Raw genomic sequence first — 17179 nt, forward strand, 5'->3', positions numbered from 1 at the left:
ATAGTGCCTGAATCCGTCCAATGTATATAGGTGCTCCTTTTATTCAACAACGGCGGTTTATGTACAACACACCAATACCGACAGTCTACTCACATTTCCATCGAACAGCAAAATAGAAACGCTCTCTTCAATAGGCGTAATTCTATCACACTACCACTCGAGTGGTAATCGCGGTACGACGATGAGCGGGCCTGCGTCCTCGTTGTCAAACGACAGCGTTCGCGACGAACCTAACGAGACTGAGAACGCTATGGCAAGCAATCGCCTGCGATGGAACACGATGCCCGAATTCCGAGCAATGCAACACCCTGACAACCACGAAAACCATGGTACAAGAAGACTGGGCATTGCATGGGAGAATCTCACAGTGAAAGGCGTCGCTGCTGAAGCTGCGTTCAATGAGAATATTTGGTCTCAGTTCATACCTGCAAGGCTGAAGAAGGGCCATTCCGGAGCTACATCGTCGACAAAAACAATCTTGGAGAACAGCCATGGCTGCGTGAAGCCGGGAGAGATGCTTCTGGTACTGGGTCGACCCGGGGCTGGCTGCACAAGTCTTCTTGAAGTACTGGCAAATCGACGTGCTGGTTTCGCCTCAATCGACGGCGAGGTCAATTATGGCTCATTGGATGCCAAAGACGTTGCTCGGTATCGAGGTCAGATTGTGATGAATACTGAAGACGAGATATTCTTCCCCAGCTTGACGGTTCAACAAACCATCGATTTTGCAACCCGACTCAAGGTGCCAGAGACTTCTTGCTGAAGGCGTTGGGAATCTCACACACCTCCGACACGAAAATTGGAGACGCATTCATCCGAGGCGTGTCGGGAGGCGAGAGGAAGCGAGTTAGTATCATTGAGACAATGGCCACTCGTGGCAGCATCTATTGCTGGGACAACTCAACCAGGGGCCTTGATGCCAACACTGCTTTGCAATTTGTCAAGGCCGTTCGGACCAGTAAGTACAGCAAAGGGTTGAGACCGCGCTCTACTGTCCGAGATACTCACTGACTTCGTGCTCTTCGCTTGCAGTGTCGGATATTTTCGGTTTGACTTCCATTCTCACACTCTACCAGGCTGGCAATGCCATCTACGAGCTTTTCGACAAGGTGCTTGTCCTGGAAAAGGGGCTTCAGATATACTACGGACCTGCCAAGTCTGCGAGACAATTCATGGAAGATCTTGGCTTCGTCTGTGCTGATGGAGCAAACGTTGCAGATTTTCTCACAAGTACGTCTACGCCGGTTATAAATGTAATAAGGGCTTATTCTTTCACAGGCGTGACTGTCCCGACCGAACGGAAAATTCGTCCAGGTTTCGAGATGACATTCCCCAGAATGGCCGCTGACATTTTGGCTAACTACAACGGATCTAGCATTCGAAAGCTCATGGCGAGCGAATATGACCATGCCAGCCGACCAGAAGTGATAAAAAATACTCAAGAGTTCGAGCGCTCTATCGCCTACGAGAAGCATGATAGCCTACTGATGAGGAAGTCTCCGGTCACGGTCGGGTTTGGAACTCAGCTCGATGCCGCAGTCAGGCGACAAGTCCAGATCATATTGGGAGACAAATCCAACTTGATCGTGAAGCAGGGCTCCAATTTGATCCAAGCGTTTGCTGCCGGATCGCTATTCTACAACGCTCCAGGTAGGCCAGCACAAGGATGTAAACCGTACATACCGTCTCAAAAGATCTGCTAACCGCTCACGATTTCCAGACAACTCCGCCGGCCTCTTCAGCAAATCTGGAATTATATTCGTCACGATCTTGTTCAATGCTTTGATTGCACAATCAGAAGGTCAGCTTTCACACTGAGACCCCATCGCCGCTGGAGAAGCAGCTGACAAACCTCTCTCCTAGTCACGGATTCCTTCACAGGACGAAATGTTCTCGACAAGCACCAAAGCTTTGCTTTCTATCATCCAGCTGCTTGGACTCTCGCCCAAACAATCCTTGACATACCCATCATATTGTTCCAAGTTTCGGCCTTTGGTGTTGTGGCATACTTCCTCTCTGGTCTCACGTCAGACGCAGGAGTATTCTTCACCTTTTGGTTCTTGATCGTCTCAAGCACCTTCTGCATCACAGCTTTGTTCCGAGCAGTTCGCGCCGGATTCAAAACCTTCGATGATGCAAGCAAGTTCGCAGGGGTCATTGTGATGGCAGTACTGATGTACGCTGGATATATGATCCCGAAGTCAGAGATGGGTAACTGGTTTGTCTGGTATGTCTTACATCTCAACATTGGTTCTCTATCACTGATATCCTTGCCCAGGATATACTGGATCAATCCACTTGCATATGCATACAATGGTCTGTTGTCCAACGAATTCAATGGCAAGGTGATAGACTGTGTCGGTCCAAATCTTGTCCCTAGTGGACCAGGATATACGTCAACTGCCAATAAAGCCTGTACAGGGGTACGTGGTGCTCATTCTGGAGCTACGAGCGTTACTGGCACTCAGTATCTCGACAGCCTGAAGTATAGTCATTCAGATATGTGGAGAAGCGTAGGGATTGTATGGTAAGCGTGCTCTTGTCCAGCCCCTAGTGGTCGCGCACTAATCCATCCGCAGGGTATGGTGGGCCTTCTACGTTGCTCTTACAATCCTTCTCATGTCCATGCATAGAGGGAACGAGTCGCGGAAAGGAACCCCTCTCGTTCCCAGCGAGAGAGCCAAGGAAATCTCACAGCAACCTCAAGACGTAGAAGCTCAAAGTAGCGAGAAGGCTCTAGGATTATTCGACAGTCCCACGGATGATTCTTCCACTGCGGTGGTGGATCACAACCTTGTTCGGAACGAATCGACGTTCACTTGGAAAAATGTTGTCTATACGGTCAAGACTCCCGATGGGCCCCGAGTGCTTCTTAACAATGTCCACGGGTGGGTTAAACCGGGCATGCTGGGAGCACTCATGGGGTTTTCAGGGGCCGGAAAGACAACATTGCTGGATGTTCTCGCACAACGCAAAACGGACGGAGAGCTTAGCGGAGCCGTGCTTGTTGACGGACAGCCGTTGACGGCAAGCTTCCAGCGTTCAGCAGGTTCTGGCGAACAACTGGACGTGCATGAGGCCTTGACGTGAGTGTCTTCTCTATCGTTTACGTGTTACTGAAACAACGCTGACCCAGGCTGCTATAATAGGACCGTTCGTGAAGCCTTGGAAATCTCCGCACTCTTACGCCAACCGCACACGACGTCAAAGGCAGACAAACTAAAGTACGTCGATGTGATAATCGATCTTCTCAAATTGCGAGACATCGAAGACTGCTTGGTCGGAACAGCCGATGGTCCTGGTCTCTCTGTCGAACAACGGAAGAGACTCACCATCGGCGTGGAACTGGTTGCAAAGCCAAGTGTCGTCATCTTCATGGATGAGCCTACCAGCGGGCTGGACGGACAAGCAGCATACAATGTTGTACGATTTCTGAAGAAGCTGGCAGCGGCAGGACAGGCGATTCTGGTCACCATCCATCAACCGAGTGCCCAGCTGTTCTGCGAATTCGATTCTCTATTCCTTTTGGCCAAAGGAGGAAATACCGTATACTTCGGGGATATTGGCGAAAACGGTGACACCGTTCGCGATTATTTTGCGTCATACGGTGCCCCTTGCCCACCGGAAATGAACATCGCGGAGCACATGATCGGTAAACATGCAATGTGTTTCCTTCTGGTTGAGACATTTGCTGACATTGATCGCTTTTCCGCAGATGTCGTGACTGATACTAAGACGAAAGACTGGAGTCAGGTTTGGCTTGATTCACCACAGCATGCACAAGTACTGGAGCAACTAGATTCCATTGTCCAAGTGAAGTCTCGACAAGGCTCTTACATCAGGGGAACTGACTACAATTATGAATTCGCCATGCCGCTGTGGGAACAAATCAAGATTGTGTCAAAGCGTGCCAGCACAGTCTTGTATCGCAACACAGGCTACATCAACAACAAGCTGCAGCTCTACATCCTCACCGGACTTTTCACTGGATTTTCCTTCTGGCAACTTGGATATGGCGTAGGCGACATGCAGCTTCGAATGTTCGCCCTGTTCAACTTCATCTTTGTTGCACCAGGGGTTATCGGTAAGTCAGACTTCGATCGATACATGTATTTCGACTGATATGGTACAGCTCAACTCCAACCACTCTTTATCGAGAAGCGAGACATCTACGACGCCCGAGAAAAGAAGTCCAAGATGTACAGCTGGATCGCGTTCGTCACTGGATTGATCGTTTCCGAGCTCCCCTACCTGGTCATCTGCGCCGTCCTATTCTTCTTCTGTTTCTACTACACCGTCGGATTTCGTACGGATTCGGACAAAGCCGGTGCAGTGTTCTTCGTCTTCCTGATGTACGAATTCATGTACACTGGCATCGGACAATTTATCGCAGCTTACGCCCCCTCTGCGGTAGCTGCCTCGCTCGTCAATCCACTAGTCATCTTTACACTGGTTGGATTCTCTGGAGTTCTCGTACCCTACTCACAGATTGTGGATTCCTGGAAGTACTGGCTGTACTACATCAACCCTTTCAACTATCTGATGGGGTCTTTACTAGTCTTCACAACGTTTGATATCGATGTGGTGTGCAAAGAGAGCGAGCTGGCCATCTTCGATCCCGTCGGAAATCAGACTTGTGCAGAATACTTGGAGCCATATATGCAAGGAGCTGGGCTAGGGGGCAAATCTTCTCAATCCCTCGGCATCGAGTGGCTGCCAGGTCTGCGCGTATACTTCTGGAGGTGACTATTTAAGAACGATGAACTTGAACGATTATTACTACGGCTGGCGAAATGCAGCAATTGTGGTGCTGTTTGTCATGTCGAGTTACGGCTTGGTCTTTCTCCTGATGAAGCTGCGTACGAAAAAGACCAAAAAAGTCGAATAGAGCCTGTGTAATAGAGAATGGGTGGTGCTTGGAACCTTTGTGGGATAGATGTGGATGATATGGCCACGCAATGTGTCTACGCGTTGTGTAATATTATTGGAAATAAAAGCGATCGAGAGCATGGGAGAACGCTCAGCTATTTTGCACTTTGATCAGCCGTTCGTGTCTGGCATCAACCCTTTCGCCGTCCTCGAGGCGCAATTGAATGAATTTCGGCGTCGCTCCAACGATGTTGCCCTCGATCTTCTCAAATGCCCAGTCTCGTACCGGTTTCGAGAGCTAACTGATCAAAAAGAGTTGACTTCTCAAGAACTCTGAATGCCTACTATAGGAGTGGAAAATTCGCCAATTGGTTTGTTTCAAACGGGTTCTTGAAGAAAAAGACGGAATCCGGCATTTGTAATCTAGGGAATGGCTTCGTTTCGTCTTCTATCGAATGATGACCATTTGCGCTTTGGTCTGCCGCATAGCTTCGAAAACGTCGACAATTCCACCTCCATAGTCTAGGGAAATGTCTTCGGGATACGTGGCGAGATTTTCTTTAGTAAATTCGGGGGGCCATGCAGCAAAATTGCCTTCTCGTCTAAAGGAGTGGTCGGGAAGTCCGCTCAAAACGAGTCCCCGAATAGTCATTGTCTCCCAAAAGTGCCTAGAGAATCTCATACTGCGAAGATCATGGAGAACCATACCTCGGATCTGGTTGCCATTTAGACAATGGTCGGTCTCCCCGGAATCGTTTTGCTCGCCACGGCGGAAGAGGTGGCTAAGAGCCTCATGACTATATTGATATTGCCAACATATTGGCAGCAAGTAGACTTGAACAGACCCAAGCTTTTGTAAGAAGTCTTCTTTTCGCTCAACATCGGGCCTAATCACATGGCGCGCACGAATCTCAGGATCGCCTGCAGGGCCGACACGATGAGTCCAAGTGGTTGTCCCTGGGGTAACTCTCGCAAGGCGGCAGAACAGTCTGCCGTCATCGCTCTCTAGGACGGAGGAGATCCAAAGCGGCCTTCCAATACACAAAAGATCCCCAAGAGATTCATGAGACGACACCAACGGACCATGATCAGGTACCAGGCCGATCAGGGGTACGTTCCGGCATGGCTCTTGACCGATCCACGATACCTGCCTTTTGATGGTTGACGCCCAATGCCAGGATGGTGCAGAAGGTGAAAATTGATCTTTCCACTCATTCCCAAGGAACTCATCGAGTGTATCCCTCCCTCTCCAGCAGTGCGAAAAAGGGAGCGTTGAAGCTGGAAAGCCGGCGAAATACTCGGTCCCAGCTAGTTCGCAAATCCTTCGTCCTATACCTTCAAAGGCTACAAGCCTGTCCTTGTCTGGAAAGCTGAGGATGAGCCCAGAGTATCCCAATATGGCTTGCGCAAATATTTGGTCAAAATTTTGCCTTTCCAAACCCCTCTCTAGTCCCGTAAGGGAGCCGGCTGTCAGCATTTTCCAATTCGAATACATAAAGTCGTAAGCCCCAAATGGCCAGGCTTCCGAGGTGAGATGGCTCGATTTGCAGTTCCAAAAAATCCGTTCATCTCCAAAATACAGCATCCGCGGGGCCAAAAGTTGTTCCTGGAATACCCAAGCTCGATCGAATAACGGAAGATCCAAGAATGTCTGGCGGAGCTCGAACACATCATTACTAGTCCCTGCACGCAAATAGTAGACATTGCGGCTTGATTCGTCATCAAATGGCTGCCAACGTACACTGCATTCAGCTCGATGCGAAACGTCCCGGTCCTGAAAGCATCCAGCACGGGAGTCTTTCCCGTGAGCAGCACCGATGTTGATAATGCCATTTGCGTATATTTCGTGCATCAAGACTGACTGTTCGAGCCAGTCTTTCCTACTGGCGTTGTCGGTACCCTGAATGATGCAGTAGCAATCAATCCAAAGGTAGTCAGTGCCGAGAGCCTGAGTCGTCAACATGGCATCGTGGAAAGTTGGATCGAAGTCAGAGAATGCAAGACCCTCTTGCAGGTTGTTCATGGTTTGACTGGTCAGAAGAAAACTCGGCATCCCTCCCCAACAATGACTTAGGGTTGCATACGAGACCGACACAGTTTGGCCTGTTGTGTCTATCAGCTTTGCGCGTCTCCCTGATAGAGCGAGCAATCTTCGTGGGAGCCGTGCAGGGATTGTGTGACTCGGGCATTCGTCGTGTGATTCCAAGCAAAGTCTCAACCATCCTTTCGCTAGCTGCAACACATCTGGCCAGCCAGTATTACCGGCAGATCGCGAAAGACTGCTCAAAGCGATCAATCGGTCTTTGTCCTCGTTCTGGTTCATGCCGCTACCCCATGGGTCGAGGTATACAACATCTATCATCACGTACTGAGACAGGTAAGCACGGGATACACGATGTGAGGGAATGCGAGAGCGTACCTCCTCCAAGGTCTGGGGTTCAACTGGTGTCCGAGGAGCACACCTAGGCTGTCCAAGCATCAACGTGCAAAGCTTCCCTCCAATGCTAGAATCGGGCTTTTTAATGCAGAAGAAAGTACCGTATTCTCTTCGGTCAGGCACTGGTATCCACGAGCATGGGACACAACCCTCCGAGAGAGCCTGTTGGTGAGCGGCCGCCGAGAGATGATGCGCATGCCATATTTCCACAACCATGACGTCCTCCATAACCCGGTGACTGATGGCATATCTGTCCAATGAGCCGCCGGAAAAGATAGTCCAGCAAGCTTCGCAGAGATGATCCATGACGGACCGTGCCTGGTTTTTTATTATAGGTGCAGTGAAGTCGTTGAGTTCTAGTCGAAAGTGGTAGTCGAGGATGGCAGCCCAAAAGTGGTGGTTTAAGAGTGGTAGACGAGGTCGGTTTGGGAGATGCTCCAGCTGGCTTGCTCTCGAGACATGAAGGTACGAAACCAGGCAGTTTATAGGCACGCACGCCTCACTCCAGCTCCAGCATTGCCAAGTGGCAGGTGGATAAATTGTGCCAATCGAGACGAAGACTGAACGCACTTGCATATGGTGGGCCCATACCAACAAGCCTTAAGCGAGCTGAATTTGATCGAATATAGCTTCGAATTCAGCAGAGCTTTACCCGGTAGGTCTTGGCCTTTGAAGTCTTGGACCGGGTGCAGAAGTGGTGCCTGTCGACGGGGACGCTGAACTGAAGGATCATATGTTGTCTTGTCGCGCGTGCTGCCGGCCATCTCTTGTTTCGAGTGACTCATGTTGGCAAGCTCTCAAACTCACCTCATACTTATCAACCACCTCTTCTTCTTTAACTCCCCCAGCTACTCCTCAAAATTCGGCCTCTTTAACTGAACCCTCGCCGTAATCTCGTTGAAGGCACGCTCGCCATCCAAATGCGGCAGATCAAAGAGTAATTCTCCCGGAACCTAACACTACCCAGCTCAAATTCCGGATGCTTAATAAATTTGCCTTCTTCGTCGGTAGGTTAGATGGGCTTGGTGACCAAATCACTATTCTCGTCGTCCGTGATGTGTTTGCCGCGCTGAGCCTCTTGGTCGTCTTGCTTGTTGGGGCGGCGATGGTCGTTATGTCGTAGTGGACGCTAATTTTGTCGTCGTCGACGGGGTAAAAACGAGGTAATAGCATGACGCGAGCAGAGATCGGTCCCCCGTTCGGGCTTGCTCGAGCAGAGGGCTAAGTGCCATTTGCTGGTCTCTTGGGGATCCGCAGACAGCCGTACGTCTTAAGTCAAACCACCAAACTTTTTCGAAACACGTAGAAAAGGATGTCCGTATAAGCTTCTCGATAGTCTCGAGAAGGAACTAGGACGCCCAATTTGACAGGCTTGCTACTTGGGAGATTAAGCATGTTTACTAGACTTAGTAGTGTTAGAAAGAGTTTTACGTCTACGTCGCTGAGCTAATACGAGCCAACGGTATTGCAGTAAGGTTCGCGAATGACCGTCGTAGGAAATGGGAATCCGTCGAACGGTTCTCGTAGAATACGTGAGCAAAGAGATGCAAGTGCGGGAAGTGTATTCGAAGATTGTTGAAAGTCGGATTTCGGCTAAGTGTCAGCGGTGTTGCTACAAGGGTGGTTGCTACCCAGTAGGGTTATATACAAAATTGAAAGTCCTTGGTCCAATCGGTCGGTTAGCTCAGTTGGTTAGAGGTACGGAGCACAACAGCCTTATTCCTCTTTCATTGACTTATAGTCTTCCAGCGTGGTGCTAATAGATCATCTTGATCTTGTAAACGCCAAGGTCGCGAGTTCGACGTAAGTGTTGAAATTGGAAAAGCAGTACTGTGTCAGGCATTAACCGACACGACAGCCTCGTACTGACCACAACAATTCATTTTTTTGTCCTTTTTCAAAGATTCAAGAAAATTTTGCATCGGAAGTGCCGCTTGCGGGGCCAAATGAGTCTCTGGGCAGGGGTGCGACCACATCTGTCACGAGCTTTGGGTTCAGCGTACTGGCTGTCAACACAGCCGTTTGACATCTTTCCACATACACATGGTCAGTTAGGTGCTTTCTATACCACAGATCAGTGTTCTCCGCTATATGTTTCCACCCAGCTTTTTCATATTTGCATGTGAAGTTGTAGCCGTGCAGGAGGGCAATTTCCCTTTTCACACTAGCCTTGAGTGAAGACCAATCAGCATCGCTAGAGCTTGACCTCACCTCCACCACAGAAAGCTTTCACCGTCCACGACTATAGTATGTGTCCATGTGCGTTCTGTGGGGTTTCAAATTTTGTGTGCGCTCAGGATTATCTCGATCATTCTTCGAGATTTCACTGCATTAGAATACAATGATGAACCAGTTCCAGCTATCGAGTCATCCGCAGCCAAATTACACGGCGAGACCTGAGACCGACCTACTCTGAGAACATTTGGAATCTTGTGAAACTCCCAATACTTCGTTCGTATTCCTGTCCCATCACACGGATTGTCTTTCTCATTTGGGTCTACACCTCCCGTCACCATCTTACCAGCTCTTGAACCTTGACTGGCAAACCCGTCTTCATCGAATGGTTGATACCGACACCGACAAGGACTGCATTTCCGCCATCACGAAGGAAGGCCGCACGCGAGAACTCGTCTTCATCTTTCTTGCTAGTAATGAGCACATCCCTTAGGAGCAAGGGATCACCACCGCCATGGCCGCCTTCTCCTCTCTTAACGGGCACTTCGTAGGGCTCCGCCCAAAGTGGCTGAACGGTGATCTTGGTGCGTTCCACAGCTCCCTGCTTGCCCTTGTCTCCGTTTGCGTTCGCCGTGATGGCGTCGTGGTTGTTCCCGGCCGCATAGCCTCCCTCAACGAGATCGACTTCCATCCTTCCTTTCGTTCCGTTAAAGACGGCATGATAGCCCTCCCATGGAGCATATGCATATGTATTGTAAGTCATCGAGGCACCGTTCGCATATGTCACGACCATGGATAGCGTGTCCTCGATTGTAATGCCATCAGCGAAACAGTTCCCATCCCGAATGTATCCGTCCTCATGTTCGGCATCAAGGTACAAAGCCTTGAGCTCTCGATTGTCTTTCAGACTAATCGCAAAAGGATCTTTTGCTGACTCTTTCTCGTTATCCAGATACCGCTCGCCGGTATACTTTACACCACGTTGTTCGGCGTTTTCTCGACCGTAGAACTTCAGGCCGCCAACACAATAGACCGATTCTGGCGAGGTACCGAGCCAAAAATGAACGAGATCAAAATGATGGATGGATTTATGCATCTGGATCCCACCACTATTGGCCTTCTCCCGGTGCCACCGACGCATAAAATCTGAGCCGTGGGCGCAGTCCAAGATCCAATCCATATGGACTGATGTCACCTTTAGACAAGCATCAGCACAATCAACTCGAATATCCCCTTTCAGCAAGGACATACCTCGCCAATCACACCGCTCTTGATAAGTTCTCGTACTTTGGTATGGTGTGGCGAATAGCGGTAGTTGAAGAGGACTCGTACATGTCTCCCGGTTTGCTTTTCGGTGTCGATGATGGCCTGTAGCTTTTCTTCGTCAATGGTGACTGGCTTCTCCGTAATCGCTATCGAAGTGAAGGCTGTCAGCTGTCCATGTCCTAACAAGAAGCGCTTCATGTCAAAACCCTTACCATCACATCCGAGCTCCATAGCGCGGATGCAGTAGACATGATGGAACTTGTCGATGGTAGTAACAATGACAACATCCGGCTTCTGCTCCTTGATCATGCGATCAAAGGCCGTGTCCTTGTACGTAGGCACACGACTGCCACCAACCTCAATCATTCGATCATTGGCTGCATCCATTCGAGTTTGATTGGTATCGCAAACACCTACTACCTCTGCATATTCGCGGAAGTCGAGCAGGATGGTCTGGTAATAGAAGGCGGATCGAACACCCATGCCAACAATGACATATCGCTTGACTGTAGGGCCTGCCATGGTCGGTAGTGATGTGGAAGAGGAAGGAGATCCAACGTATAATGATAGAAACCGCTCAAGCCTCTGATGGTGATGGCTTGAACAGAGCGACTTGCGTTGTCAGTTGTTGAGTTGACCACATCCAGCGAAGAAACTGTTTCGCCAATCCTTTAACATCGTCCATGCCGTTGTGGGAGTGTCACACGTCAAAAGACGTCCGAATCGCTTTCGGAGTGGTCCGTATCCTTCACGGAAGAGCATATATACGGCACCTGTCCGTTCAGACATCGGCAGTTTCCTCTTCCGTCTTTGGCGACTCCTCCCAAAAGGGGTTAAAGCCGCTCGCGGATACAGCCTGATTTGAAACGGCGCCGATCGCAGAAGCAGAAGAGACTACCCTTCGGCTTCTTAGGATTTGATGCTTAAACATGTTCACGTACTTGTCAGCACCAGAATCAGATGGCTGCGTGTGGCGTGAATCGGCTCCAGTGACTGTCATGTATTCTAGGCTACGCTGGCGAGCTTGAGTAATCAAACTGGAACTCGTGGCTTCGAACTCAGAATTGATCATAAGACTTCATGGTGTTGATCTAGAGACTCATACCGCATCTCAAAGCTCATTCTGGTCGCTCTTCCACATCTCCGACCTCGAGACCCTGGACCCTGCCTATCACTGGAGCGACTCCCAGCCGCAGATCCCAATTGCTGTACATCCTTCCTCGCGCGCGGGGCCCCAATTTCGTTTGGTGCGAACCGTAACTCAGTCCTCCCATCCATTCTACGACGAGGACGTCTCAAGTGCCTAGCCCTCGGGTCTTTTGAGACCAGGGAAGTACGCATTGGTGCACCAACGAAGCCCATCTTCGCGGATCGAAAGAGTGATGGTCAAGAGACACAGTCGGACGCTCAACCTCACGACTGGTAGGTCTCAAATGTGACACGAGTGCTTGCAACTTCTTGCCATGTCACGACGACAATGGTTCTGGGGAGTGACTCCACCGCTGCCCCATCATCCCCTCAAATTTTGCTTTGATAGAATCTACGTCGTACTCAAGAAGTCCTCGCTGGGCAGAGTTTCCTCTCGAAATCGATTTGAAGCAGCGCGAAGTGTTGGAAGATTTCAATGGAAAGGTTCTACGAGAATGTTGGAAGAACTAGCCAAGCAGACGGACTCATCAAAATCAAACCTTAGAAAGCATGTGAGCAAGATTCATCCGTCAGCAGCCACGAAATACTGAGCTTTTCCAATCTGAGAGAAAGACCTGCCAGACTCAATCGTACCGAACCTCGACTTCGCCTCCCTCACGAACGATCACAGCCTTCCCGAAATTCTTGGCTGTCGTTGCTTTGCGAGAGAAAAGGATATCAATCTCCTCGAACGTACGGCCCTTTGTCTCTGGCAGTCGGAAATATGCCCAAATCATGCAGAGTACTATAAGCCCGGCAGTAAGATATCCAACTTTCCCTTTCCAGTTTGCGGCTTCCGGATTCAAGATGTATGGTGCTGCGACAGATTGCACGATGTTAAAAATAACATATGAGTTGCGAGAGAGTATGAAAGTCTTGGACCTGAGCTGCGCCGACGGAACTTCGCTAACAATAATGTAGGGAAGCGGTCCCAAGGTCAAGCACCAGGCGGCGTACCAGACCAAATACACTGCAGACGTAGCGAAGCCGATCGAGGTGCCTGTCTGAGGTATCGATGAAAGAATGCCGATGATGATCATCATCAATGTCATGAACGCACAAGCAATTATGTATGGCCACCGGCGACCATAAGGACCGCTGAGCCAGGCAGATATCCAGTTGCATGCAAGATGAATGCCGCCCTGACCGAGACTCATCTTATATGAATTGTTCGCCGTTAATCCCGCCTGTTGGAAAAAGTATGATGCTGAGCTCGATATGGCGAAGCCGGTCCAGATCTGACTTGCCCAAGCAAAGCAAGCGATTTCAGTTCGCCAAATGTTGTCGCCCTGGAAGCACGACTTGAAAGATGCGGTCGCGTGCTGAGCCTTCTCAAATTTATCGGTTTCAATCATGAGTGCAAGTTGCTTCTCTGCTTCCTCTTCCAACGACGCTCCGGTGTTCTTAGAGGAGAGAAGCCTCTTGATAGATGTCTTGGCTCGATCGTAACGCTGCTGTTGAACGTACCACCAGGGAGACTCCGGGCAGAAGATCAAAATCAGAGCAATGATGACCGGCCACACCCATTGCACGGCAAAAGGAATGCGGAAGGCCCAGTGATCCATGCGCGTGTTCAACGTCAGAATCACAGCATATGATAGAAACTGGCCGATGCCCCAGCAGGAAAAGGTTTCGAAATAGCTGCGCAGCGCGACAGGTGCAACTTCGGACGCATAGGCGGGAGCAAGTGTCGAAAAGACGCCAACGGGGATGCCTACTAAAAGCTGGCCAGCAAAGAGCGTAGAGACGTCCGCTGCGAAGAACTGAATGAAGATGAGAGCCGTGATGGCGGCTAGGGCCCCAATAGCGACGGGTTTGTGGCCAAACCGCTCAGCCAAAAGACCGTTGAGCAAGACGCCAATGAAGTTTCCCACAGGACTTCCAAAAGATAGTGCCGACTGCCAGGTAGGATCTAATTGATATTTTCCAGGCTTGCCAGGTTGGGGATGACCATAGTACTTCTGAAAAGCTGGAAAGCCAAACAGACTCCCATAAGCGCGTTGTCGTACCCATCCATGATGATACAGAGACTGACCACGGCCGACCAGGCTACGGCTTTGGGATACTTCTTGCAAGCGGCCCAGACGCCGAGGCTATGTTCTGCGGCGGTAGCTTCATTGGCTTCGCTACGGCGATAGGCCTCGATCGTTTTGGTATCGTATTGCAATTTGCTGGTGCCATCCTCGACGTACTGCACGTCGAGTGTGTTTTTGTCGAGCGTCTCCATAACCCCGTATAGCCTTACTACACCTCTGAGGAAGGCTGGAGTGGCGGCGATGGTGTTTCGTTGTGGTTGATTGAGGATTTGCTTGATCGACTATCACGTCGATGTCACGCCAGTGTTGGGTCTTGTTTGCCAGGAGTTGGTCGCAGACGTGTTGATGCTACTACTGAAGGATAGTGGAACTATATGTCGGCCTGAGTCTGGAATGGGAGCGTTCAGCGGGCCCGCGCATACCCGGCAGCAAAAGATAGCTTCGCATCGGAAATCCACCTAACCCGGACAGGGCGAAGTTCGAGTCACATGAGCAGGCTCCACGTGGATGTATGGGGTAGAAGACGAACGCCACTGCAGGTGGTATTCCTTCTTGCGGGGTAGAACTCCGACAGGCGCGGTGGTCGACCCTGAGGGGCATTGCCCGACATCTTGGGGCTACAAAGCTGAAGCTGCCGCCTCAGTTTGAGCCTTCTCCACGACCTGATCTCACCCTCGCCGCCCCAACACGACATTGTCCTCCGCAGATGGAACTTGTGTGGCAAGCGTCTGACGGGAGCACCGCAAGACCGAGGAAAGCACAAGATAGGTTCTGCGTCCCATTTGGTCCCACATATTCGCTAACGCCACACTACCATGCGCCATCTGCCGTGCTCGCAAGAAGAGATGTTTTCATTCCCCTGACGGACCTGGCGGAGATGGTTCACATGTGGAGACCTCACCTCGGCCATCGCACCCATCGTCCAACGATAGCAGCGGTCGCGAATCTAGCCTTGAACCTGATCGGATAGGGGCATACGCTCCCGTAAACCTGCTACAGGAGATCTCGGCGACAGATGATACCATCCGGTCAGACGTCTCTCCGTCCTCATTCTCAACACGACCTTCCGTGTCTCAGCTGCCCCCCTCAAGCAACGGTCACAGGGATATTGAGCATGATGGACTGGTAGCACAACTTAGGCATCGCCGAGTTCAATGGCACAAGGCGAATCGATGTACTATATCGTCCCCGGTGCTGTCGGCGTCACATAGGGCCTATTTGGAAGACGCTGGCGCTTTCACAGCCCTGCCATCTGTTACAGTCCATGCCTTATTGCCCGTTTACATCGGCATGCTTGACGACCTTGTACCTGTGGTAGATGGGCCGAGATTGCTGCGCGATGCCACCACTGGGAACGCTTCTATCCACCTGGTAAAGGCAATATGTCTGGTCACTTGCAAATATCCCCAAGCCGCACCTCATCTTCACCTAGTTGCTGATGGTCCAGCAGTGAGCCAAAAGAGCTTTGCGACGGCGATGATGACCGCTCTTGATGCAGCAATGCATGCTGAGCTCGAGACCGATGGTTTGAACAGGATAAGAATACTCGCTCTCATACACCTACACAACGATGGTACGCGAGGCCGAGAGCAGTCTTCACTTTACCTCTCAAACGCCATAAATCAGGCGTGGGGATTGGCAATTCATCATGACTGTCGGAGACCTGAGGATCCAAAGACGGAGTTTCGTTCAGCTTGCGACAACTTGTGGTGGACACTTCGAAACATGGATCGCTTGAGCAAGCTCGTCATGGGCGTTGCCCCTTTCTTGATCGATGATAGTGACATCGGCATCGAACGAGTGTCGTCAGGAGAAGACGATTACAGAAGCTCAATCATGGCCTTGTCGACTGCTCTAGGAGACTTGGTGGCTACCGCTACCAGTTTTTACAAAGCAAGTCTAACAGGACCAGTCCACGATATCTCTCCTTGGCCATCATTTTCGGAGATCACTGCGACGACTACATTCTCGAGATTCCATAAATCACATCAAGGTGAGTTCAATGCTCATCCCTCATTCCTACCTAGTCTCAATGCAGAGCCCGAGCTAATGCACGTTCGTAATTCAGCATACCTGGAGTTATGGTACCATTTGGCTGCGATGATGTCTTGCTGCTCTGGACTTCCGGGCACAGATGCTTATCTCAGACGTTTGTCGTCTGCGGAGCGAGTGATTGCAATTTTGGGCGACAAAGCCTACATCGAACTTCCACCACTACCGCTCGTACCGTATGTGCTATCGGTAGCCACGATAGTGGTTTACCGCTCTGTCATCGACAGGCAGAGACCAGTACAAGAGGTATTACTGGTCATGAAAGACTGCTGTGATACTCTGGACGGGTTGAGTCAACTTTGGACCAGCGCATCAGGCTTTGTCAAGGTCGCCAAGTGGCTATTCAAGCAGCTTGTGCTATATCGGCCACCACATCTCCATCAAATGCGGAAAGCAGGCCTACTTAATGGTTCCGATCGGCTTTCAGCAGCCATCGACGATGTTACGGCGCCAGTTCCATTGGCAAGGCTCGATTCGTATAACAGTGAAACTTCGCCGCAGAGTCAAGGCATGTGGTCTGTCTCAGAAGTGGCCACGGAAGAGGCATTGCTTGGGTGGGATCTGGGACAAGGGCTTGATAACGTCGTCTTTGATGTTTACGCCAACATGGAGAATGCCGGATTTTTCGATTATCTGGATGACAACAATAGCGAAAGTCACGTTTGATTGAGTCGATAGCAATGTGGTACAGTCAAACCTGGATAAGAACATAACTTATTCCTGAGTTCATTCTATGTTACTAACTAGGTTATAGGACTATCTAGTCTAACTAAAGAAACTGCTGAGCTGAGACTGCTCTATAGGGTTTGTGTAGGTGTCGAACACAGTAGAAGTGACTAAATTAATAAACAATAGTAGGAACTAACTTAGGTGTAATTATGTTAGTTAGTTATAGGAAGTAGGAGAACTAAAGTGAGATAAGCTCCCCTCAGTCACGTGACTCTTGGCATTTATGCCTTAGGCATCTATTCTAGCCCGCCTATCTAGACTATACTATTTAACACTCCTACTTAGGCTAGTATATATATCTCCAAATAAAATCTAAGCAATAGTATATAATCTAAAAGAATTTTCCTTTATCTAATTAGGTGTTAGAACTTATTCTATACTACTATATTATAGTAGTAACGACTATAGTTTAACTCCTAGGCCTAAT

General features: G+C 49.9%; 5 protein-coding genes across 5 annotated transcripts; 2 read left to right on the top strand and 3 right to left on the bottom strand.

Moving 5' to 3' along the window:
• Window positions 1–250: 250 nt before the first annotated feature.
• M409DRAFT_70682 (uncharacterized protein) lies at window positions 251–4888 on the top strand (the record flags this gene model as incomplete). Its single annotated transcript, XM_033818845.1, has 12 exons — window positions 251–656; window positions 743–958; window positions 1033–1230; window positions 1279–1650; window positions 1721–1801; window positions 1864–2227; window positions 2279–2527; window positions 2580–3086; window positions 3150–3652; window positions 3716–4084; window positions 4133–4620; window positions 4679–4888. 12 exons carry the CDS (start codon window positions 251–253, stop codon window positions 4886–4888), a joined length of 3963 nt encoding a protein of 1320 aa, XP_033661064.1.
• Window positions 4889–6676: 1788 nt separating this feature from the next.
• M409DRAFT_37814 (uncharacterized protein) lies at window positions 6677–7192 on the bottom strand (the record flags this gene model as incomplete). The annotated part of the gene is made up of 1 exon (XM_033810799.1): window positions 6677–7192. A coding segment is annotated over one exon (516 nt), but the record flags the coding sequence as incomplete, so codon positions are not given.
• Window positions 7193–9815: 2623 nt separating this feature from the next.
• On the bottom strand, window positions 9816–11269 carry M409DRAFT_29472 (uncharacterized protein; the record flags this gene model as incomplete). The annotated part of the gene is made up of 3 exons (XM_033809481.1): window positions 9816–10676; window positions 10733–10893; window positions 10960–11269. The coding sequence occupies 3 exons, from the start codon at window positions 11267–11269 to the stop codon at window positions 9816–9818; spliced, it is 1332 nt and encodes a 443-aa protein (XP_033661066.1).
• A 1250-nt stretch (window positions 11270–12519) lies between these two features.
• M409DRAFT_70684 (uncharacterized protein) lies at window positions 12520–14162 on the bottom strand (the record flags this gene model as incomplete). Its single annotated transcript, XM_033818846.1, has 3 exons — window positions 12520–13904; window positions 13961–14061; window positions 14128–14162. The coding sequence occupies 3 exons, from the start codon at window positions 14160–14162 to the stop codon at window positions 12520–12522; spliced, it is 1521 nt and encodes a 506-aa protein (XP_033661067.1).
• Window positions 14163–14781: 619 nt separating this feature from the next.
• On the top strand, window positions 14782–16689 carry M409DRAFT_37810 (uncharacterized protein; the record flags this gene model as incomplete). The annotated part of the gene is made up of 3 exons (XM_033810798.1): window positions 14782–15039; window positions 15085–15882; window positions 16018–16689. Coding segments are annotated over 3 exons (1728 nt in total), but the record flags the coding sequence as incomplete, so codon positions are not given.
• Window positions 16690–17179: the final 490 nt, after the last annotated feature.

This window comes from Zasmidium cellare (genome assembly GCF_010093935.1).
Source record: "Zasmidium cellare ATCC 36951 unplaced genomic scaffold M409scaffold_51, whole genome shotgun sequence".
Classification (NCBI taxonomy): Eukaryota; Fungi; Ascomycota; class Dothideomycetes; order Mycosphaerellales; family Mycosphaerellaceae; genus Zasmidium; species Zasmidium cellare.